Here is a 26,972-nt window from a genome sequence, read left to right as displayed (position 1 = left end):
TAATTTTTATCACACTTTTTTCAGGAGTAAAAAGGTACACAAACAATCCCATCCTTGTTGTTTTTCATTTTAATAAATACAGAAAACCTAGATTAATTACTGTGTTTTTTAGATAATCAATACTTTCAGTAAGTTATCGAGATATTTTTTTGCATTAAAATATTAAAAAAAAAAAGAATGTGTGTGTACTTTGTACGCACGTAAGAAGTTATACTTCTATTATATGATTATATGATTATAAACGAAATTAATATACTTTTTATTTATATTTTATTTAAATATTAAATTAATTTATACTTACTACTTCTCAAACATTTTTATTAAAACAGTGCCAAAAATTAAAATAATAAAAAAATAAAACACACACAAACATATTAAAAATGCCACAAATGATTTCTGAACATTAATTGTCGGAAAATTTTTTAACTAAATACGTATTTTCTGAAAATAAAATTATATAATAAATATACTTACAATTATAAAATGTATAAAAAAAATAAAAAAATAAAAGTTTCTATTGGGATTCGAACCAACTTACCACGCGGCTGGTATTTGCGTTGTATTGGGATTCACTCGCATTAAAACTTAGCCACAGAGACAGCTTGTCATTATGTGCGAAGATCGTCTAACTAAACAGATTAACCTTTTGACATTTTTAACTTATGTAAATCAAATTATTTTGATTTTGAATTGAAATGATTTAGAATTGAAAAAATACAACAAAACATAGAGTAAGAAAACAATATATTAGGTGAATATTGATAGAAATTTTGATGGTAATCAAATTATGTAAATAAAAGTATTACATACTACCTACTTATGTATTTTGGTAGGTTCAAGGTAGGTATCGGAGCCCGTATAACGACTAATAAATTTCGCAATCACTTGCGTCGTGCAAAGTGGCTATGTTCAAATATCATAACAAAATTTGATCAACTATTTATAAAACACTTACCAGTGAAAGATTCTTTAGCTTTGAATAAGCGAGATCTGCGGCATTCATACTAGTCACAGTTTGATGAGCTTTCACATTGGCATGCAACAATCATCTCTTCTATGTAAATAAGTCCAAAAATATAATATGAAAACTATTTAAAAAGGCAGTATAACCATTAACTAACTTTTTGTTTGTTGTTTCTCTTCCTACAAATTTTAAAACGCAACAAGCATACATTATAACCAAACCACAGTCTCACAGCTGTGCCACAGCTGCCATATTGGATAATTTTTGTCATGTCATTTGAACATCCAATCAGAACAAAGTTATAATGCGCATGCGCCCGGTCGCTAGGTTTTCCCATATAAAATTTCACCGTCATTACGCCCGTAAAGAAGTATAACTTCAAAAAACAAAAATTACCACTGAAATGTTTAACCCGTCTGTCAGGCGGTTAGTTAGTGTTTACGTCATTGATTTAAGATGTTAGTACTTAAGGGTTAAAGTGAACTTATTCAAGAATTAATTAAAGTGAAAATAACCTAAAGATTAAGTAAGGCCTATTTGACAGCAAATTAATATCCAACAATCTCTGTATCTTTCCAATGGACTATTTGTCTATTATATCGGAAGTGAGAAAGTCCCCATGAAGTTACGATGGATACCTCAACAATTAATACTGCCAAAATCACACATTATTACATGCTGATATCAGGGACAAGGATGTTTGGGACATTAAAAGGCAAGTTTCATCAAATTTCGAAAAAAAAAACGAATTTATTTGTCGAAAAAAAAATAAAGAACTAAAAAACTTGTTTGTCTGACAGATACTTCCAAGTTAAACAAAGGAACCCTATCCAACTACCACCAAATAAAATCCGGTGTACCTTAAGAGTATGCTTGGCCCATTCCTTTACCAAATTTTCACTGCTGATATTCCTATTAGCGAATATATACTAATTGCAACATTTGCGGATGACACTGGTATACTAGCATCAGACATCAACGAAATATTAGCATTTAACAAATTGGAAAATCATCTCAATGATTTAGAAGACTGGCTTAAATGCTTGAAAATAAACGTCAACACAAACAAATCTTATCAAGTAAATTTTACAATTCGAATAATTAGTTGTCCACAACTACATTTAAATAATTTACCTATACCAATAAAGACAGAAGTTAAGTACCTGGGCCTTCATCTAGACTAGACGAAAAACTTACTTGGAAATCACATATTGTAGCCAAACGACAAAACCTCGACTTAAAAGTTAAAAATATGAGCTGGCTAATCAAAAGAAGATCGCAACTTTCATTAGAAAATAAACTGACCATCTATAAAACAATACTCAAACCAGTGTGGACATACGAAATCGAGTTGTGGGGCTGTAGCAAACCATCCAACACCAAAATACTACAGACATTCTAGTCAAAGACTATTCTTATGGTAGCTAAAGCCTCATGGTACGTGTCAAACCAAACTCTTCATGCAGACCTCAACATTCCTTTCATCAATGATGAAACCACTCCGTTGAAACGTTGACCACTCCAGAAGACACATGCATCGCAGCATAAACCATCCAAGCCATCTTATAGTATAGACGAATTATTCAACCCTTCACTGATTGACAGATTCCTAAAAACTTTGGCCAGAAGACCAATCTGCTAGGTGAATTCCAAAGAGTCGTCAATGGACAACATCTGCTACAAGCCAAAAACTTATGTCATATTTACTTATTACTTTATTGAAGTAGATTGTAAATTAGCAATGAATAAATAAATTAAAAAAAATTTGAGGTTACCTATAAAAAGTATAAATACACAGGTTGTATATTTCTTCTTCTAGTATAGACTCCAAAGTTGATTATCTTTTGATTGTTAACCCTTAAAAACTTATCTCCTTCCATTTCCCGACCTCAGATCGCCCGGAAATTATTTTTCCTTTAATTTTTGTTATATTTTCTTCCTGTTCCTATTTTTTTGTCACAAAAATTATTGACCCTTAGTCCAGTCGGGTTAGACGAATAACAGACCTAACCTTGCATTAGGAGCGGCCCAAATTTTATGTTTTTAATCTTTAGGGGGCTTAATAGTAGTGTAAATTTAAAATCTCGACTGAATTCTTCCATTGCGTTAGCCGCCATCTTGATTTTAAATGAGAACTGTTTTTGCTCAATATCTCCGCCATTTTCAACTTTTCGACAAAAAGTATAACAACCCAAATTGTTAAAAATATAATTTTCTATCATTTCTATTTTTACAATTTTTTCGTGCCATCGATATTTTCGAGTTATAGCGAAAATAGTGACAGTTATATATAAATAGAGCATAATTATTGAATTATCTCGTTTATTGTTAGTTTTACGACAAAAATGTTCCTATACAAAAATATAGAGAATTGCATTCTACACAATTTTAGTTTCATTCATTTTTTTGCTGAAATTAATATTTAAGGTAGTATGTATGCTCTAATGGCGCGAGCGTAAGACCTAATTGATTTTGTAGCAATTGTTTTTGTTCAATATCTACGCCATTTTCAACTTAAATTGTTAAAAATATTGCGTTAGCCGCCATTTTGATTTTAAATGAGAACTGTTTTTGCTCAATATCTCCGCCATTTTCAACTTTTCGACAAAAAGTATAACAACCAAAATTGTTAAAAATATAATTTTCTATCATTTCTATTTTTACAATTTTTTCGTGCCATCGATATTTTCGAGTTATAGCGAAAATAGTGACAGTTATATATAGATAGAGCATAATTATTGAATTATCTCGTTTATTGTTAGTTTTACGACAAAAATGTTCCTATACAAAAATATAGAGAATTGAATTCTACACAATTTTAGTTTCATTCATTTTTTTGCTGAAGTTAATATTTAAGGTAGTATGTATGCTATAATGGCGCGAGCGTAAGACCTAATTGATTTTGTAGCAATTGTTTTTGTTCAATATCTACGCCATTTTCAACTTAAATTCTTAAAAATATGATTTCCTACAATTTCTTTTTAACAATTTTTTTTCATGCGGTTGATATTTTCCGAGTTAAGTGGAAAAATAGTAAAAAGTGGTGGGGGGAGCATAATTACTTAATTGAATATTTTTTCCGAGCTGCCCTAAATTTTATAATTCTATCCTTTAGGGGAGATCAATGGTAGTGTAAATTTAAAATCTCGACTGAATTCCGCGGTGGCATTAGCCGCCATAATGATTTTAAAGGAGAACCGTTGTTGCTTAATATCTCGGCCATTTTCAAATTTTCGACAAAAACGGTAGGAACTAAAACTGTTGGAAACGCAATTTCCTACAATTTCTTTTCCACAATTTTTTATGCGATCAATATTCTCCGAGTTAAGGAGGAACATAGTGGAAGCGGAGGGGAAGCATAATTATTGAATTGTCTCATTTATTATTAACTTTACGACATAATTGTACATAAACAAAAATAAAGAAAATTATATTTTATACAATTTTTGAAACTTCCAATGAAACACCAACCAAACTAAGTACATAAAAGACATAAAAATAATAACTTATATGCATTAAGTTCACTTAATTTTATTAACTAGCGGGTTTTATTGGGTGAATTTGTCTGTTGATAATTAAGTTTCATGTCAGGTATTTTCACATATTTTAATATTTCAACAATTTTTTTAAATTTTGGACCCCGTTGGGGGAATTTTCCCATTCCCCCCTCTTAGACCCGCCACTGGTTCTCTCGAAAAATTGTAGTAAATCGTAATTGCAACAATTTCAGTCCTTACAATTTTTGTCGAAAAAGTTGAAAATGGGGAAGATATTGAACAAAAACTATTGCTTTAAAATGAATCGGGTCTTACGATCGCGCCTTTACCGCATATGTACTACCTTAAATATTGATTTTAACAAAAAAAATGAAAGAAGTCAAAATTGTACAAAATTTAATTTTCTTCATTTTTGTATAGGTTAAAATTTGTTGTAAAAGTAATACCTAATAAACGAGATAATTCAATACATCAATAATTATGCTTTAACTGTCACTGTTTTCCCCATAACTCGGAAAATATGGACCGCACTAAAAAACTTATAATAAACAAAATTATAGAAAACCGCATTTTCAACAATTTCAGTTTGTATATTTTTTGTCGAAAAGTTGAAAATGGCGGAGATATTGAGCAAAAACGGTTCTCGTTTAAAATCAAGATGGCGGCTAACGCAACAGTCAAATTTAGTCGAGATTTTAAATTTATACTACTATTAACCCCCCTAAATACTAGAAAAATAAAATTTGGGGCAGCTCCTAATGCAAGGTCAAATGGTATCCCGACTGGGATACCTTGCCTATTTATTTATGTTTTCCTCATATTTTCAAAATAATTTTTAATTGAATCATCAAATTAAAATTTTATTTTTAAATTGTGGTTTATTCCTAACTTATAACTCATAAAATATAATATCAAAACGAAATGGTCTCTGAAATATATTATTATTATGTAAAGTAATCTAATACATGTTTGTCATTGCTGTCAACAAAAATTGTTGATACTCAAAACTCTTTTATTGGTATTCGAAAAACTTTTCAAGTAGTTTCTATTATAAGTAAACTTCGGTAGAAAAACCTTCTACATTTGTGTACAAGCTGCTGGGAAAATTCAACTAAAGTGTTTTTTGGAAAAACAAAAGTTAGTCTTTGTGGCGCTTCATCCGAATCGGGGATTAATAATGGATCGAATAGTTTCATTGACTAATTTACTTTTTTATTGGACTTGAATTTGTTCCATTATTTTAGCATAAAATTTATCAAAATTATTATTGTTTTTGATATTGTCGAATAATATACTTTATCTACTCTATGTTATATTATGTATAAGTTTTTAGTTTGTGAAAACTATCATTATAGATAGCAGTGCGTGAAGGGTTTAAAGTGTGCGTGAAGTAACAATGTATTTTAAATGGGATTTACTTTTTCGCACACTTTCAATGGGTTTTTTGGCACACTTTCATATTAATCAAATATCCTTAACTTTAGCGTTGTCATGGTGATGACAATATGAGCAATGACTTACAACAAAATTTTTGACAGTTTTGTGGTTTGAAAGTAGTTAGGATTTTTAAATGTCAAAGTTCTAAATATTGTAGAATAGAAATGAATTCCAGTGACAAAAAGTTACAGTTTTTTTATTTGTTTATCGTAGATAAAATATTGTACGAAACTGTGCGTGAAGTACTTTTTGCGAACTTACGCGATGTATAGCACTAACTCCATTGTCACTCGTGCTCTAAAAATCGCGTGCGTTCGCAAAAAGCATACTTCACGAACTGTTTCATAAATAACTATTCCAATACATAGTAGTAGGGCTTTTCATTCACAGTCAGTTGTTTCGAGCTTTTGTTATATGTCTTATAATCCGTTTATATTAATATTATACACAGATTATACAACATATGACAGGAGCTCGAAACAAATGACAATCGATGAAAAGCCTTATTAAAACCCTTTAATTTTTAAATCAAGGGTGGTCAATAAGTTTGAGAAGACACTATTTGATCAAAAGTATATTTAAAAAAAATTTGTTCCACTATCAATTTTTTTTTAATACACTCACCGGCACAAAATTGCGCCACCCAAAATTTTTGATTAAGTTTGACAATCTATAACTTTATTATTAGTACTCCGATTTTCAAGATTTTTGCATCAGTTTGTAGGTACATGTATTGATGTCGTTTGTTATTATTCCGGTAATAAAATTTTTTTGCTTAGATGGCATTATACGTGGGTGAATGGAAGCGTTGTATTTTCTCCTAAATTTAAAAAATTCTGTGGAAAAATTGGAGGGCTGATTTTGTTGCATACTCCTTTTGTGTTATCCTGGAGGTACCACTAAGGTTTTGGTTTTTGAATTATCCGAATATCTCGTTTATTGTAAAAGCTGTAAATAACAACTTGCTTTGAAGGGTTATTTCATTAAAATTATCAAGTTCGCTAAAATTAACAAAACAAAACTAAATTAACAACAAAACAAAACAATTCAATACCGGGTATGTCCACCTCTTGCAGCAACGACTGCTCGCAATCTGTTTGGCATGAAATAAAGATATGTTACCGTTGCCTGGGGAATAGTCCCATATTCCTCTAACAGGGCCATAACTGTACCAAATTTTCTGGAGGCCTAGGATGACGGCGAATAGCTTTTTTTATTCAGCCCATAAATGTTCAATAGTGTTGAGATCTGGGCTGCATGCGGGCCATTCTAATCTTATCAATCCAACCTCTATTTTATGGGTCAATCGATGTTTTTATTTACAAAAAATGGTACAGCTCTTACAAGAAAAGAGATATTCGAATAATTCAAAAAACAAAATTTTAGTGATGCATCCGTGATAATATGGCAGGACTATGAAACAAATTCAGCTCTTTCATTTAACCACAGAATTTTTTAAAGTTAGGGGAAAATGCAACGCTTCCATTCACCCCTGTATAATGCCATGCAAGGAAAATTTTTTTGTTACCGGAATAATATCAAGCGATATCAATACATATACCTACAAACTGGTGCAAGAATCTTGAAAATCGGAGCACAAATAATAAAGTTATAAATTGTCAAACGTAATCAAAAATTTTGGGTGGCGTAATTTTGTGTCGGTGAGTGTATTTATGGTAAAAAATGTTATTTAAGGGATTTTTCTTCTTCTAGTGCTGATTTTACTAATGAAGATTACATATACCTAACCGTTGAAAATTCGTTTCTACCTTCGCGTCTACTTAAAATTGCCTGTGTATTTAATCCGGTTTTTTAATCTATGTTTTTCAGCCTTACTATTTTTGTCTACCAGGACACCGTTTTTTATCGATTTTACCCTTATGCAATAACTTATACTTTTAAGTTCTAAGTGTGTGCCCCAAGTATGCTATCTTTCTCCTTTTAATGGCGACAGAGCCGCCGCTACCATGTGTGCAAAGTGTGCATCGCACACGGGCGGCCGATTATAGGGGCGGCCAAAAGCAGGCCACTGATGATAATACTTTTTTTAAAACGAAAATAAATTCAAAAAATTAAATAGTAATGATTCATATATTTCTATAAACTCTAATATTCCAAACAATCTAAACAAAAATGCCAGAAAATGTTATTTATTGTATGAACTGCCCTTTTGCAGCTGTAGTTATAAAGTAGTTCCGGGAATGCTTTTTAATTCAAAGTGGCTGGCGATCAGACTTTAAGATATTTTTATCTACGTGGTCCATATGCGCTTTTTTTTTCAAATTCTGAACATTTATGATTTGTTAAGAGAGCTACGACAATAGGATACTTTCCGAGAATTTAGATCTCATTAAGTAATCAAAAAGTCTTTTTTTATTACTCGATGGTTTAAAAAATATTTTTATTACTCGATGGTCGCTCTATTATAATATTGTTCCTTTATGCTTATGTATGGTTAAAGATGGGTTATAGTTCAGTCTAAGTTGAGAATTTGATGATTTTAGACACGCTTTTGATAAACGATTTTGTTTGTAATATAATATTAGTGTGCCCCTTTCTTTTGCACACTACTGTATTTCAAATATGTATTTAAATATACAGTCGAACCCGCTTATTGGAATAGCCCTCGTGCGAAGCAAAAGTATTCCTATAACCGGGATATTCTAATAACCGATCATTGGTGGCTAGTAGAAACGTTTCGGGACCTCAAATTTCTATTCCTTAGTCCGTGATATTCCTGTAACCGGTATTTTAATAATAAGCTGGTTCGACTGTATTAGTAAACAATTAAGCATGCCGAATGTTGTAAGTAGTCTTGTAAACAAAACTTACACATGTAGGTATTAGTGCAAGATTGCATTTCTGCATATTATGGATATAATAATAATAACTTTTTTTGGTACGCGGGATCAGGTCTAAAAGTAACGTCAAGATCAGAGCAATTATTATTATTCATATACTCGTTACAGTCTCCTGCACATTTACTAGTAGTACCTATGTTCAAACGACTAAAGTGTTGGAAGGGGGCGGCAAATATTAAGTTGCACACGGGCGGCCCACACTTTAGCGGCGGCCCTGGCAATCAAAAACTCTCTGTTACTTCTAATTTTGAGCAACACCATTTTGTTTGTAATATGATCTGTCACCCTTATTTTTAAGACTCTTAAAAAGCTCTGTCTTAAAATCTTTCAACTTTCTCATTAAATCAACATTTACAGTCCAAGCTTAGTCTCCATAAAGAAGAATAGGAGTGCCTATTACCATCCGATATCGAATTTCACATTGAATCTTTAGTTACTCAGATAATGTCCTCTTCTTCAAAAAAGCTACTTTCAATTGCTATATTCTTGATGAATTTGTGATCTTGCATTTATATCTTCAGTAATCTAGACTTCCAAGTGTTTCAGCTTACCCATTTGTTCAATATCTTCATTTTTGATCTCGATCCTTGTTACGACTTTACCCCTCTTACTGATAACGATGGTTTTTGTTTTCTTTATTATTGTTACACCAATAAATAGTGATAAACTTTGATAAACTAAATAACAGAAGCGAGATTGCAATATGTTTGTTAAAATTTATATTAGAAATTATAATTTGTTAATAATTAATAACAACAGAATAAAATGTACTGATGTTGAGGTAAATATTATGTATCTACAAAGTTTTACATGATGTTTAAAACATTATTATTATAATAAGGATAGAAATAATATAATATTTCTCAAACTGGACGTCTTATGGCATGCTTAGATATTAAGTTTCAAAAGTCAGAGACACCCCAATGAGTCTCATACTGATTCCTTTAGGGAATAATTTCGCAATGAAAATCTTATATTATATTAATTCATTTTCCTTTTAATATAAAACGTGACTAAAACAGCAAAGAAAGTATAATTTATATTCGTTTATAGCTTATACGAGTATTGTACACAGGATATTCTGTTTTTTAATTTCACCTTAATCTCATTCATTTTTAATACAGTTATCTGCCGGTTTTTGGAAAAAATATTTACCTAAATTTTATTTATTTTTTCTTTCTAATAAACTTACAAATATAATCGGAAATTGATTTCATTGGGATTCAATAAGTAATGGAAATAAAATACCTTGGAAATACACTGTCCACCAAAGATCGTACGTTCTTTTACATTTAGGTAAAATATTGCAAAACCTCTAAATTTTAAAGAACCGCTTGGATTGACATGAAATTTGGCATAGACATAGCTAACAAGTCAAAAAAAGTGATATTGTGCCAATGTGTGCTTTGCCCTAGGGGTGAGTTTCGCCCCTTTTTGGTGGTGAAAAATATATGTTCGAAATAAGTCCGGAAATAGATAAAATGACTAATTCTAAGCAACTTTTATTCTGTAAAGTTTTTTCACAAAGTTAATACTTTTCGAGTTATTTGCGAGTGAATATGTTAATTTTTCTACAAAATTACCACGTTTTCAGACGGTTTTTCGCAAATAACTCAAAAAGTTAGTATTTGTTCGAAAAAAAATTCTTATCAAAAATATAGCATGTAAAAAAGTGAAAAACATGATGTATATATTAGGTCACTATGCCTAGTAGAAGCAAAGTTATAGCTAATGAAACATAGGTTCATATTCGTCAAATTATAAATCGAATATTTTAACGTGCCATAACCATAAAACGAAGCACTTATTTGGGAAAAACTCATTTTAACTTTTTTAAAGTGTTTAAAAAATGATTATATTTGTTTTTTAAAAAAAATTTGTAGCATCAAAAGTAAACAAGTTATGCTCAAAATAAAGTTGGTCCCTTTTTTTTAGTAATAAATCGGGAAAATCACCCCCTAATTAGTATTTCAAATGAACTTAATTGTTACTACAAGTTTTTTACTCGCGTATGTATTGATCATATGATCTGTAAGTTTCATCGGTTCAAAGTGCTTATTTCTGCTTGAACGACTCACTTATCACGAGTGTATGCAAATTTAGAAACACCTAATCTTAACCAATTTTTGTCTTACAGAAAAACAAAAGAATACAAAATATTCAGAAAAGTAAAGAAGAATTTTTTTATTGTGTAAGATTTTTGGTATCTCTAACAATTAAGTTATTTTTTTTTTTCAAAATTAAAATTTGTAAAAATTTTACTTTAAAACCAAATTTTTTTTTCAAAAATAAGCACGTTGAATCGATGAAAACTTACAGATCATATAAACACAACATAATTAAGTAGAGTAACTTGTGAAGCGGTAACGATTAATTTCATTTAAGTTGCTAATTGGGGGTGATCTTCTTGATTTTTTTTTTGCCAAAACAAAAGGGACCAACTTTATTTTGAGCGTAACTTGCTTACATTTGATGGTTGAAATTTTTTATAAAAACAGAAATAACGCTTTTTTAAACACTTTAAAAAAGTTGAAATGTTTTTCCCCCAGAAAGCTTCATTATTTGGATATTGCACATTGAATTATTCTATTTGGAATTTTTCGAACATGAACCTATTTTTCAGAAGCTATAACTCTGCTTTTGCTTGGTATAGAGACCTAATACAGGGTGTTTCATTAATAATTGTCCATATAGTAACTGGAGAAACCTTAGCACAAAATACGAAGATTTAACCTAAAACACTTCAATAAAATGTTGTTCCTTACTGAGTTACAGGGTGTTTTATCTAAAAATTTAAAAACTATTTTTGTTCAGCATTTTAAATCTATTCGACTTATCCTTTTCATACTTGGCAGGAAGTATAGGTACTGTACAAACTACTAAATTATGTTAAACAAACGTTTCTGGATGTTACCAGAGGTGTACGACGGGGGAAAGTGAATGGTTGACCCTTTCCAAATTCTACGCCACTGGCGAAATTGCTATTTTAGTTCAATTTTTCGATTCTCCAATGCTTTCTGTGAAAATAATATACTCTTCATTCGTAACGATAAAGTCATTAGTTTTCGAGATCTTTGAAGTTAAAAATGAAACGACACGGTAATTTTGATTAATGTATTGTGTCGCTTCATTTTTAATTTCAAATATCTCGAAAACTAATCATTTTATCGTTACGAATGAAGAGTATATTATTTACATAAAAAATTTCGTCAGTGGCGTAGAATTTGGGAAGAGTCAACCAGTCACTATCCCCTGTCGTACGCCTCTGGTAGAAGCTAGAAACGTTTATTTATCTTAATTTAGTAGGGTGTACAGTACCTACACTTTCTGTCAAGTATGATAACAATACGCCAAATAGTTTTAAAGCAGTGGGTACAAATAATTTTTAAATTTTAATCATATGAATCATATAAATTAATCAAAATAACTGTGCCGTTTCATATTTATCTTCAAATATCTCGAAAACTAATGACTTTCTCGTTACCAATGAAGAGTATATTATTTACGTAGAAAGTATTGTAAAATCTAAAAATAGCACTAAAATAGTAATTCCTCCAGTGGCGTAGAATTTGAGAAGGATCAACCATTCACCATCCCCTGTCGTACACCTCTGGCAGTAGCTAGAAACGTTTGTTTATCATAATTTAGTAGGGTGTCTAGTAGTTGCACTTTCTGCCAAGTATGAAAAGGATGCGTTAAATAGTTTTAAAATGCTGAGCAAAAATAATTTTTAAATTTTTAGATAAAACACCCTGTAACTCAGTAAGGAACCACATTTTATTTAAGTGTTTCAGGTTAAATCTTCGTATATTGTGCTGAGGTTTCTCCAGTTACTATATATAGCCAGGGACAGGTCACCGTTAGGGAAAAGAAGTACCTATAAATATGTAAGGCCCAACGAATAGATGGAACGAAAATTTAGGGGCAAAATAAAAGGCACCGTTGAAGAAAAACAGGAAGTACTGCCTATATAAGAAAAAGAAGAAGAAAAACAAGTCGCTTATTCTAAGACTATTTGACTGTATGTGAATTGTTAATAAAGAAGTTGATAAATCATCTACAATCTAGCAACAGTGTTCTCGGTAAAACTCAATTATTATCATTTCTCAGAAGTTTAGAATTCTAGTATTATATATCATAGTTTAATATATTACTCTTCTCTTACAGCCTCCTAAGTAGCTGATTCGACAGAAATTATGACTAAAATTCTTTTTATTGCATTAAATCACAAAAACTAAGCTGAAAGCTTAAATTTTATGGTGAACAATGTTTATTATGAGCTTAGTTAGGTTAGAAGGAACCATTCATTTAAATTAGATTGTAATTACTTCCCACTTTAAACTTTTTATACTTTCCTTTCTATCTTGATTAGTTTAATAAGTATAATTAGATTGTGCTGCTATTTAGAAGGGTTTACTGGATACAGCAGAGTTTAATTAAGATGAATTACACTTATATTAAAAAAATAAAAAGGAAGATTCTTATTTCTTACTAAAGACATTCCTATTTTACTAAGACATAAAGTATTATTTAAAGTATTTTGTTTAAATTTGTTTCTACCTGCAGTTAAGAAATTTTTGATTTTTGGTATATTCCTAACAGTATATTCGATTTTTGATTATTAAGAGAATTTAAGGAAAATATGGAGCCTTCTACGAACATTAATATTCTCTATTTTAACAACGACGTCCGATGTGGACGTCGCAACCATAGGCGTAACCAGGATGATCCTAAGGGGGGGGTTACAACTACCTGAAAGGGGGGGGTTACAACTAGTGGAAGGTCTCTGAGGGCTATGGTGTTAAGCGTATAGAGCTCAAAGTACATCCCAATGGGGGGGGTTACAACCCCCAAAACCGCCCCCTGGTTACGCCTATGGTCGCAACGGTAATAAAATATATTTTTTAGTTAATTGTGGCTTATTTCCCATTGAGTATAGTTGATTACAAAAATACCACAAGGAAAAGCTTCATAACAACTTATAAGAACAGTTGGAAGAAAAATAATAAGGAGAAATAAGCCGTGGACAAAAAACATCACGACTTATAAGAGATATTAAACAAAAATTTGTAAAAAAATTTTCTTAAGTGAAGATACAATTCAGAAGAAATATAAGATTACTCGGAATACAAGAAAGGAAGAGTCAATTGACAAAAAAAATCTATAGAAAAATCTATAGAGATGGATTTTTCTCCCTATGACATGGGTATATTCTTGGTAGTTACCAATTTAACAAGATAATTGCGTAACATTTCCCATAATTCTAGTTATAATAGTTACCTACTAAGAACATTTTCTAATATTACTGGACAAGTTTTGGGCGTTCTACTAACTTTCTCAAACGTATCTACAGGATTTACATAAATCGTGTAACAGGGGTAGGTAAGATTATCATTTTACTCATCGGACTGACCGAGGCGAGGTCCGTTTATACCCCAAACTGCAATTAATTTTTAATTGTAGATGTTCCATGTTTATATCCATACATTTGATGGATTTTAGTCATATTATCGACTGAGTTTTCTCGTCCTTTTATACAGGGGCAGTAATAAAATATATTACTGCGCCATAGACGAGGGTTAAGTTAAAAGAAGAAACGAAGCAAAATACTATCAGCATAATAATTTACATATCGATCCACAAGTTTCATATCGAGTAAGGGTCATATATTTTCTTTTAATTGAATCCATTGTATCAAAATATTTTTAAAATTTTCAACCGTTAAAATGTAAATTTAACAATTCTACTTTTATGATGGGTTATTAAGCAAGTAATCAAGTTTTCACTGATTAGACCGAAAAAGTTTTGAACAATTATTGTAATCCGTTACAATTTCTTTAATTTTAATCCGTCAGGATTTTTCATTTTTAATGTTTTTTTTTTTGAAAATATACCAAATATTTTTTACTTCATTGTAACATGAGGATATTCAAAGAAAGAAAAACACAATACTTGGATCGTGTGTTGAGAGGTGAAAGATATGAATTACTCCAAATCATAGACGGAACGGCAAAGTATTCGAGTCATTAACCCTCTAATCAGTTAAACGATCGAAAACTTGACATTCTTTAGTGGCTTACCTGCGAGATATTAGTTTTACTGCTGAGTGTTAGCTTCTTTCTGTACGCGAACTCAACTCCTCCGTCATTATACCAGGTAGAATGACAAATGAGGTGTCAAATGAAAGCTTATAATTCAACGATGGTACTAAAGTTGAGAAATGTGAACTAGGCTGTCTGTTCGTCTATCCGTCCGACCGCGAATATAACTCCTCCGTCACTATACCAGGTAGAATGACAAATGAGGTATCGAATGAAAGCTTATAATCCAAGGATGGTACTACAGGTGAGAAATTTAACCTGGGACTTCGGGTTTTAGAAATGCGACAAGAAAGTACTGTTTTAAGGTCACCGGAATAGTATAAGTGATATATTATTCGACGCGCCTTCGCAAGGAGAGAATAAATATATACTTCCGGTTTCATGACTGTCTGTCCGTCTCTCCGTCCGTCCGTGAATACAACTCCTCCGTTATTAATACAGATAGAATGACAAATGACGTGTCAAATGAAAGCTTATAACCCAAGGATGGTATTAAACATGAGAAATTTGACATCGGACTTCCGGATTTTTAGAGCTGCAACCTTAAGTACTGTTTTAAAGTCCCCGAAATACTATTCGCTATATATCATTCAACGTACCTTAGCAAGATGAGAACAAATGTAAAATTTTGGTTTTTGTACCATTTCCGGTAAAAAGGTTCTAACCGGAAGTGCCATATTATAGTCGCAGAAATACATGTAACACATCAATCAAAGCGTATTGAAAAGTCGAGTTTGAATCTTTAGTTTCGGTTTTGAAGTCAATTCTGTTTAAACAATTATAACCCAAAGCTTTAGGACCCAAAGTTTAGTAAAGATGACTCAAAATTAGTAAAATCGTATATCAATCGACGCAAAGTTACACGAGGAGTTCAAATATCGACTTCAAGTTCTAATTTCGATTACTTTGGGTAAAAAAACCTAGTTCTTACGAAGTCCAATTACTTGTTTGCTATTTAGATAATAGTTATTTTCCTAACAAGTGCAGAAAGTCATTCTTTTCCGCACGCGACTGCAGTTTGCCGAACGACGCGAAGCGGGAGTTCGGCAAGCAGTCGAGTGCGGAAAAGAGACTTTCTGCAAGAGTTAGGAACATTATTTTTTCTAAGAGTCTTTAAAAAATTACCAAATCTTAATCAATTAATTTAATTAATATGAAAATACATCCACAAATTAATTCTTTGACAAGGTTGTCAAAACCAAACTTTCAATATAATTAGTTAGCATGACGACGATCTTGGTTTCCATGACGATGATTCAAAACGACTGTTATTGTCTACCGATTTGACTTTTGAATATTATGTCAAAATAATTTTATCTCATCGAATTGTCACGTTAATTTCATTAAAACAGGAACACAATAAGATATATTTGAAATAAATTAGTAAATAATATCTAAATATTAGTTTATTGCATGTATTATAATTACTTTAAGGCCATATTAACATATCTAAATTAACACGCGTGCGAAAAAGTAAAAACCGCGTGCGGAAAAGTAACACGCGTGCGGAAAAGTGAAACTTTCTAAACTAAAATGCGTGCGCGAAAGTAGACATTTTTGCACGCCCGTAGAAAAATATATTTTCATTCACCACTGTATTATTACCAATATTTACGTCAATATCATACGGCTAAATAAGTCTTCTTAAAAACCACGTAATAAAAAAAATAAAAAATAAATAAAAAAGAAATAACACGAAAAACAAAAATGAATGTGTTCAAGTCAATATATAGACCTGTATTAACCTTTTGTTGCGAGTCATGGGTACTAACAGAACGACAAGAGTAAAATACAGGCAGTAGAAATTAAATACCATAGACGAGTTCGAGGAGTTACCAAAAGAGATAGACTACGGAACAGTCAAATATGAGAAGATTTGGAAATCGAGTCAAAGTTAGAATTTATAGAGAGAAGGCAACTCAGTTGGTGGGGTCATCTTCAGAGAATGGATCAGACAAAACCGGTGAAAGAAATTTGGTAGGCAAAAACACAAAGAAGAAAGAAGAAAGGTAGACCACGACAAACATGGGATAGAACACTAGGCAAAATAATCGAGAAAAGGGGAACAACGTGGATAGAAGCAAGGACGCTGGCTAGAAATAAGAATTAATGGGTCAAATTTGTACATAATATAAATGTATAGCAGTTATCAGTTAAATTTAAGATCAAGTTATTTTTGTATTGTATTATAATGTAACATAATGTAATGTATTGTCGCCTTACACCACTATGTGGTAAAAATGTTATTTGAAAATATATTATATAAAAACCACTTGACGATACTTAATCATAACTGACATTTGTTGTATCAAACAATCTACCTACATATACAAATTTAAACTTACTATTGCCATGCGTAGGTAACTCACTACTCTCGTAGTTTTTCAGAAGATTAGTCAGGATAATTGAAATATTCTTGCTGATCGCATCATCTGAGACCTCTCTGCAAAATCTAGCTAAGGTGTCAGAGCTATTCAAGCTCTTGTACTTTCTTCCTGGATGGTAGCTAATAATAACACTTCTTAAATCGAAGTCTTCTTCAAAATCTTCAATCGTTGGCTTCTCTAAACCAAGACCAGGGCGCATGGAAAAATACTCTAGATCTGGTGTTGGGCTCCTGAAAAATTAATATTGATAAGTATATGCCATAATAGTTAGCTTATAAATATTATTAAGTATGATTATTGGGACAAAAATGAATATTTGTTTATGTCATTTTAAAAAATTAAATTTTCAAAAAAAAATTTCGAAAACTTTTTTATTTTTCAAAAACGGTTGAAATTTAGTTGTCATCTAAACTATGTCATGTGAGGTCCAACCTTTAAATATTACAACCAATATGGTTGACGTCATGTGATGCCGGTAGTTAATCTGAGAATATTTTTATCATTCCTTAAATTTTTATAATATAATGTAAACTTCACAATTTTAAAACAATTTGGTTTTTACCCGTATATCTTGGTGATATTGTAGCGTGATTAGTGTAATTACTTCTAATTACAATAAAACTAGCGGTTCGTAATTTATATACGACTTTATTTATATAAGTTACAGACGAATTTATCTTATACACTAAACTTATTCACAAAATATGCCCGTATTTATACCCAGTTGTTATTCTGGAACAATCGACTCCCATCTCGAGCTATCGGCTTGTTCCGCCTACGTGACGTACCTTCCAGAATTCTCCGGCGAGGCCTAGCACATCCGATTACGTCATTCTCGAGGTGTTTACTGTTATACGGGGATCGGCCAAGATTTCTCTTCCGCTACACTGCTCCCCTCTTAAGATCTGAGCGTCTCGATCAGCAACTCTAAATGAAGGCCCAGGATGGCGGAATCTACACGACTCTCCAGCTCTGCATACACCCTTCAAGAAGAAATAACAGTCTACTGTCTTTGAAGGGTACGACATCTTCGGGTTCATGCAACACACAGTGATTTGTACACCAGTTCCTCTGAAGACCACTTCAAGCATGCTTCTCACAATCTTCCAATCCAGATTTTCTACTGCATGGCCTATTTTTGGTAAAGCCAAATTTTTGATGTCATAATTACACACGATTTTCTTCAAATTAGTTAGAACACGCCATATGTTCTCGTAGCTTGGCGTGTCCGTATAAGACTTTCTGGTCACCATATACAGCAAAGATCGAGGACCATCTTCCAATCGCAGTACTCTTCCAATTTTAGGCTGCTGATTTCTTAACTCGTCCAGGCGGCCGAACTTTCTATTGAATACGGACGATATTCCTTTAGTCATCTCGAGGTCTTGAGCAACACAGTGGGCCAGAGAGACGTTTTCTGGAACACCAAACAGATCTTGCTGAACTTCTGTGGTCACGCCGAATCTAGCACTCTTTCTCGCTGCGTAATTTGACATAAATTGATTAAAACTTGGCTGTGCGACATCTTTCATCTCCTGTTGGAGGACTCGTGCTTCTTCTGTTTCATTTGAGCCAGCATATGGTGCAAGACGATTTATGTGAATAACTTTTGGTTTACCGTTTGGCAACTTCTTAATTCTATATATTACGTCATTTATTTTCTTCTTAACTTCATATGGACCTTCCCATTGTCTTTGCAGTTTAGGACATAAGCCTCGACGACGTTGCGGATTATAAAGCCAGACAAGATCACCTACTTCGAAGCTTTCATTCTTGCATCGAGAATCATATTGATCTTTCATTCTGTCACTGGCTATCTGGATGTGTTGTCGGGTAAGTTCATGAATGTTGTTCATTCGTAATTTCAGGCGGTCAACGTAGTCTTCGCCTGCAACATGTTCCTCGGAAGGTCCGCAGCCAAACTCTAGGTCGCAGGGCAACCGAACTTCACGACCCAACATCAGGCAGGTTGGTGTTTGACCTGTAGTTTCATTTACGGCCGAGCGGTAGGCCATCAGGAATAAATGAATGTGTTGGTCCCAATCTCGCTGATGTTCAGATACAACTTTGGACAAGTGTTTACCCATCGTTCGGTTCATCCTCTCGACCATCCCATCTGATTGAGGATGCAGGGGTGTTGTTCTGGTCTTATTGGCACCTATCAATTTACAAACGTTTTGGAAAAGAGCTGACTCAAAGTTTCGCCCTTGGTCGGAGTGGATCTCCAAGGGAACACCAAATCGGCTAAAGAATTCTTTAACAAGTACCTCTGCAACGGTAGCAGCTTCTTGATTTGGTAATGCATAGGCCTCAGTCCATTTTGTAAAATAATCCATGGCTACCAGGATGTATTTATTTCCAGCATCGGTTTCTGGAAATGGACCTGCAATGTCGATAGCTACTCTTTCCATAGGACTTCCAACATTGTACTGTCTCATGGGTGCTCTCTTTTTACCAACCGGACCATTACCGGATGCACACGGTTCACATTTTCGGCACCATCTTCTTACATCATCTTTACTGTTCACCCAATAGAACCGTTCTCGAACCTTTTGCAGAGTCTTCGTAATACCAAAGTGTCCACCTGATGTACCGTCATGCAACTGACGCAATACTTCTGACACTTTACTTTTAGGTACAATTAACTGAAGCTTAGATTCTGTACCATCATCGTTCTCAAAGGTTCTGTACAGAAGATCATCTTTTAGTACCAGGCAATTCCATTGGCTCCAGTAGGTCTTGACTTCTGGACTACATGCACTAATGTTCTGCCAACTAGGTCTCTCACCTTGCCGCATCCAATCCAATACTCTTTTTATACATGGATCATCTTCTTGGGCGTCTTGTAACTGTTGGGGCTGCCATTGCTCATTAATTACGGTGGTTCGTCTCACGGGGCAAAATCGTTCCTCTAATTTGGCACAGTGATTACAATTCGCACTGCATGGTCGTCTCGAAAGGGCATCAGCATTTGAGTGAACTCTTCCGGCCCTGTGTTCTATCTCGTAATCATATTCTTGTAATCGTTCTAACCATCTTGCCATCTGGCCCTCTGGATTACGGAATTGTATGAGCCATTTTAGAGCAGCGTGATCTGTTCGAAGAAGGAACTTTCTGCCGTACAAGTATTTATGGAAATGTTCGCAAGCCTTCACTACACCCAGCAGTTCTCTTCTGGTAACGCAATAGTTTCTTTCTGGTTTCGACAGGACTTTGCTGAAATAAGCGATGACTTTTTCCTGTCCATCCTGGATTTGTGAGAGAACAGCTCCTATGGCACTGTTGCTAGCATCGGTATCCAAAACAAATTTTCCTGCCTGTCCCGGGTAGCTTAATATCGGTGCACTGATCAGAGCCCTTTGTAGTTGTTCGAAAGCTTTTTGACACTCCTCACTCCATGTATATTCTTTGCCCTCCTCCGTCAACTTTGTTAGGGGCTTGGAGATATTGGCAAATCCTTTGACAAATCGTCGGTAATATGTACACCTGGTTCCAAAAAAAACTAATACGACTCTTGACGCGTATTTTATAGAAAATTGAGCAGTGTATTTTGAAGGATAAATACTTAATATTTACATACTGTCAATGTCACTGCCAAATCTTAAAATTTGTCAGGTAGCTTATTCTGTTCCACGGTTATTAGACATTATTATTAGTCTTTATTATTAATACTTTCTCCGCAACTGAGGGTATCTTATCAACTGTGTTGTTTTTAAACAATAGATGATAAAATAAAAATATTGACAGTTCAAAAATGTGAACATTATTGCATTGTGTGTGGCCTAAATTTGGGCTGAAAACTGAAATGTATTACATTTTTACAAAATTTTGGAATATGTTTAATTACGTAGACCAATTTTAACAGTTGTTTTCGATACAGATTTCAATCCTCTACAAATAGTTTCTGATGTCTTTTGATGTCAAATAATTAGGGAAGCTGGAATTCAACAGTTTAGAATTTTACACTGAGTTAATGCAAAATTGTGACGCATGTCAAAATTCTCAATGTATTTTAATTGTATTAATTTTTTTTCAAATCCTGAGAAAATTAATAAATATTTTTGAAAAATTTAAACTCAGAATGAAAGACTACGTTATTACCGAGGGCTGAAAGTCCCTGAAAACTTCTATAATATTTAGTCTAATAAGTTACAGGGCTGAAAATAAAAAAAGTGTGATATTTAATTTCATATATTTCATTCAATAGAAACTGCTTGTTTATTCTAAGGGGCTTTCCGCCCCCGGTAATAATGTAATCTTTCATCCTGCGTTTAAATTTTTCTAAAATATTTATTAGTTTTTTCATGAATCAGTTGTTTGTTGTTTGTTTATTTTATTATTTGTCTGTCATAATATATATAATGTCAGATCAATCAAATACACTGCTCAACATGATCAAATCTTACTAAGAGTCTTATCAGTTTTTTTAGGAACCGGCTGTACATAGGCCAAGGAAACTTCTAATTTCATGTTTATCTTTTGGTACTGGCCAATCTTTAATTGCATCAATCTTTTCAGGATCAGCTGTTACACCATTACTCGATACAATATGTCCTAAGTACTTAACTTCTCGTCGAAACATGTGACATTTCTTCGGACTTAACTTCAAGTTCGCTGCCCTCAATCGTTGAAAGACGTCTATTAGATTCTTGGCATGTTCATCAAAGGACCTTCCAACCACAATTACATCATCCAAGTAAACCAGGCATGTTTTCCATGTTAGACCTCTTAAAACTGCCTCCATTAATCTTTCAAATGTGGCAGGGGCATTACATAAACCAAACGGCATAGCCGTAAACTGCCAAAGCCCTGATCCTATCGAAAATGCGGTTTTCTCCCGATCGGCTGGCTCCATGTCTACTTGCCAATATCCACTTTTTAAATCGAGTGTGGAAAACCAACGAGAACCGGAGAGAGTATCCAATGTATCGTCTATTCTGGGCAAAGGATAACTATCTTTTTTTGTTACCGCATTGAGCTGGCGGTAGTCGATACAAAAACGCGTTGAACCATCTTTCTTCTTTACCAGAACTACTGGTGATGTCCATGGACTGTTCGATGGTTCAATTACCCCTTGTTTGTCCATATCCTTGATAATCTCTTCGGCTTCATCTCTTTTCGCAAATGGAAGTCGTCTAGGCCGTTGTCTGATTGGCTGAGCGTCTCCGGTATTTATTTTATGCGTTACTATGCTTGTTTTGCCCTTATCCTTCTTATCAATAGCAAAAACATCTTGATACTCTATCAGCATAGACCTTACTTTTTCCGTTCGTTCATAGTCAAGGTCTTGGCATCTTTCAATGATCATCTCGACAAGGTCTTTTGGATACTTTGACTTTGATGATTTCTCATTGGTATTCATAGAGCAAATTGAAGCCACGGGAACACACTGTCCGATCAAAGCTCCTCTACTTAACTTAATAGCAGTTTCCCTTAAATTCATAACTCTTACAGGGATGACATCTCGAACTTTTACCAAAGTTTTCGCCGTTAGGAACTCGACATTTTCTACATCTTCGACCATCCTTAAACTTCCCTCTCGGCAGTGTCCATCAAGCATGGTCATCAGAATTTTCTCACTATTACCGGGTATGGTTACGTCGCATGTAGTTAGTAAGCGGATGACATCTTCTTTGTCGTCGTGAAAGGGCAACTCTTCACCGTTGATCCTGAGAACTCCATTTTGAACATCCAATATTGCCCCCACTTTCCTTAGTACGTCCATCCCCAATATGAATTCGTCGGAGATCTCGGCAATTAATACTTGATGTTCAACTGTGGTCTGGCCAATGGATACTGACATATTAGCCTCGCCATATGTATTAATTAGCTCACCAGTCGCTGTTCTAAGCTTTACTGTTGCAGGTGATAATTTATTATGGTCTCGTACTACATCTGGACGTGCGATAGTTCTCGTTGCACCTGTATCCACCAAAAATGATCTACATCTATTACTGATACGACCTTCGATGTATAAGTTGTGGATTCCACCGGAGGACGTAAGGTTGACAGTTACTATGGGGGCTCTAGTTCTCGAGGTCGGCAGTTGCCCCTTGGTGTCGACCCGCTCTAGTTTTCCGACGGCTGTACGATCTTCTTACAATTACGACGAATGTGGCCTACGTCTCCACAATTCCAACATCTAGGCTCGCGTCTCTTTGGCATCTGATTACTTAATACTCTCCGTATCATTTCCTCCAGACGTTCATCGTTGTGTTCGTCACTTTCTTCAATGGTTCTTACTCTATGGCCTCGTGAAGTTTGACTAGCCGTTTCGTGTTCCAATGCAATAGCAAGTGCTTCATCTAAAACTTTCGGTCTTGCTAGTCGTAAAGCTTTCTGTAGTTCATTATCTTTCAGCCCATTGACGAAGGTATCTACTGCAATTTCTTCTAAAACGCTGTCTGGCACCTCTGGATAAGCCAACCGCACCACACGAGCCACATCTGCTTCAAATTCTTGCAGATTCTCACTTGCTCGTTGACTTCTACTTCGCAGTTGTGCTTTGTATACTTGTTGTAGATGGGCATCTCCATAGCGTTTTTCTAGACGAGTGAACAAGGTCTGGTAACAATTTTCTTGACCCTTGGGAATTGACCTTAATATATCTGCAGCATCACCTCGTAAAGCAGCAGTCAAGGAAACAGCCTTTTCTTGTTCGGTCCAATGATTGGCGGTCGCAATAGCTTCAAACTGTCTAAGATATATGGACCAAGAGGACTTTCCATCAAATGGTGGTAATTTGAATCTCATATTATGCGACGTTTCGTCTCTCGGTAGTTCATCTTTCACTAAAGGATCTAACGTTGCTGCATTAACTGATGGTTGTACTTTTGTATCGGTTATCCTGCTCTCTAGCTGTTTGATCTTTTCTTCTACGGTCTCTACACTTTTCTGCATCTTATCGAATGTTCTAGAAACTTCTTCAAATTTCTCATTGTTCTGTTTACAAACTTCTTCTAGTTTTTCGTTGTTTTGCCTACAGACCTCTTTAATTATTTGAGAAGTCTCATCGAATCTTTTAGCAACATTTTCGAATTTCTCGTCGCTTTTTCTACTAACTTCTTCAGGTTTCTCGTCGCTTCTTCTACTAACTTCTTCAAGTTTCTCGTCGCTTCTTCTAGAAGTTTCATCGATCTTTTGAGAAACACTTTCAAATTTCTCGTTGTTCTGTCTACTAACTTCTTCAAGTTTCTCGTCGCTTCTTCTAGAAGTTTCATCGATCGTTTCAGAAACAGTTTTTAATTTCGATAAGATTACTTGTTCTGCTGACTGGAAGTGGAACGTCTTTGGGTCTTCTCCGTTCTTCGTGAGGACATCCTCGAGTCGTGCTTGTAGGACTATCTTGAGCCCACTGCTGTCCAGATCCCGTTCCTCGAGCTGTTCACGGAGCTGTTTTACTGTAAGTTCTTGTAGCAACATCTTTGGTCGGCACACACGTACTTTCCAAAATGTCTTTTAACAGTCTTTCCGAATACCGAACAATCAACGCACTTTAACTATTCCCGACGAATAAAGTCCAAAAGTATTTTAAAGTCTTTCCGAATACCGAACAATTAACGCACTCCGGTTGTTCCCGACGAATAAAGTTCAAAAGTCTTTTAAAGTCTCTCTGTAATTCACTTATTTATATCGCACTAAGTTAACCCCACACCTGACACCAACTGTAGCGTGATTAGTGTAATTACTTCTAATTACAATAAAACTAGCGGTTCGTAATTTATATACGACTTTATTTATATAAGTTACAGACGAATTTATCTTATACACTAAACTTATTCACAAAATATGCCCGTATTTATACCCAGTTGTTATTCTGGAACAATCGACTCCCATCTCGAGCTATCGGCTTGTTCCGCCTACGTGACGTACCTTCCAGAATTCTCCGGCGAGGCCTAGCACATCCGATTACGTCATTCTCGAGGTGTTTACTGTTATACGGGGATCGGCCAAGATTTCTCTTCCGCTACAATATGTAATGTGACCTGCGATAACACTGATGATGGATAACACAGCCACTAGTCCTCTTCTTCCTACTGATCTTTTGCCCTGTACTTTACCTTCCAATATGACTTGAAGTAGTTCATATCTTTCCCCTCTCAACACATGGCTCAAGTATTGCATTTTCTTTCTTGGATTATTCTTAGTAATCCTTTTTGTTTGTCCATGCGCCGAAGTACCTCATTGTTAGAAACCTTTTGTACCCATGTAATTCTCAGCATCCGCTGTATGCATACATCTCAAAGGCATCTATTATCTTTTCTGTTTCAAAGTCCATTGTCCAACTTTCACAACCATATAGCAAGACAGAAAGCACATAACATCTGATCATTCGAATTCTGAACTCCAGAATAAGATCTGATCTTGTAAAAAATATTTTCATGTTCATAAGTGTTTTCCTCGCTTGTTCAATTCTTGATAGAATTTCTTTTTTTGGGTTATACTGATTATTGACATTTGTTCCGCAGCACAGACAGCCTGGTCCAAGTGTTGGTCTGTGTCTTCTGAACTGGCAAAAACCACAGTTTCCAATCGGGCAAGGAACCATGTTGCTCTTAAGTTCTAGGATAAAATCCATTAACATCGACTTTACTTTATTCAATTACATTATGTAAACCATATATTTCGATGTCACCACTTTCATTAATGTGCTAGCTTCATTTACGTAACAGAATGCACTGACGATGATCTGAATCAGATCGAAAACGTTTTGCTTGATCCATTTGTACGACGTTTTAAAAAATTTTAATAAACATTTTTATACCGAGATACAAATTAAAGTAGTTACTTCTGTATTATTTTTTTATAAAAAATATCAAAAATTAATTAAATTAAATTTCTTAAATAAGAAAATTGTACATTTTACCAGGAGATATTTTGAAAATGGGCGAAAGTATAAAAAATTTATTCAATATTTTTCTGTTTAATACAAGTTTATTCAGATATCGCAATTTTCTTATTCTTGTAAAACAACCGAGAACCGCATTCTACAAAGTTCAACTGACAAAGAAACTCAAAGTTATATTTAATGCAATTAGGAGTAGTTTGGCAAATGCGTCCTTATAATTAGTAAAATTACCAGTAAAATGATAAAATTGCATAAATCACTCAACGTTGTGGTGATTAGATTATTTTTAAATTAGTGGAATTTACACATTTTTCTATTATGAGATTAAATAAACTTTTATGTTTGAGAAAGAACAAAAAAATCTGACAATAATTTTAAATCATTTTAAGATTATTTAAAATTAATCCAGAGAAATAAGATTTTTCTCGTGAAACATCCCCTTCCAGACCGAAACCAAATTTTTTGAGTAGTATGGACATCTATATTAATAACCTTTATGTTTCCTGCAGCCGATTTTGATGATATACATAGTTATAAACAAATGAAGATCAAAAAACGGTAAATTTTCGCTTTTTTCATCTAGAACCAAAAAGTTAAGCATTTTAAACAAATTTGAGAGTAAGAAACTCATAAATCGTCTAAAAAATTTCAATATGGCGTTCGCTGAATATGTCTATCCTTATTTGTTGCTTAGAAAATTGAAAAATAAATCATAAATTTTGAGTTTTTATAAATATTCATGACTTATGTAAAAATTAACTTAGAACCTTCTTATTACACGGAATGCTGAGACCTCTGGTGCTTCAATTATATTTTAAATTTCAAAGCAACTGATCAAATAGTTTAAAAATTATTTAATTTGTTTATCCCAAATTAA

The 26,972-nt window shown here is 33.7% G+C and overlaps 1 protein-coding gene across 1 annotated transcript in view; it reads right to left on the bottom strand.

Annotated features, from left to right (window-relative positions):
- LOC114329716 (gamma-aminobutyric acid receptor alpha-like) overlaps nucleotides 1–26,972 on the bottom strand; it is a 125,262-nt gene that overhangs the window by 41,572 nt on the left and 56,718 nt on the right. The window contains exon 2 of the mRNA XM_028278898.2: nucleotides 17,206–17,477. Within this exon, the coding sequence (XP_028134699.1) occupies nucleotides 17,206–17,477 (272 nt within the window). The remainder of the gene's footprint in view (nucleotides 1–17,205; nucleotides 17,478–26,972) is intronic.

The sequence above is a fragment of the Diabrotica virgifera genome, chromosome 5 (assembly GCF_917563875.1).
Source record: "Diabrotica virgifera virgifera chromosome 5, PGI_DIABVI_V3a".
Taxonomy (NCBI): Eukaryota; Metazoa; Arthropoda; class Insecta; order Coleoptera; family Chrysomelidae; genus Diabrotica; species Diabrotica virgifera.
The sequence above is the reverse complement of the archived record's forward strand: the minus strand, read 5'-3'. Positions and strand labels throughout refer to the sequence as shown.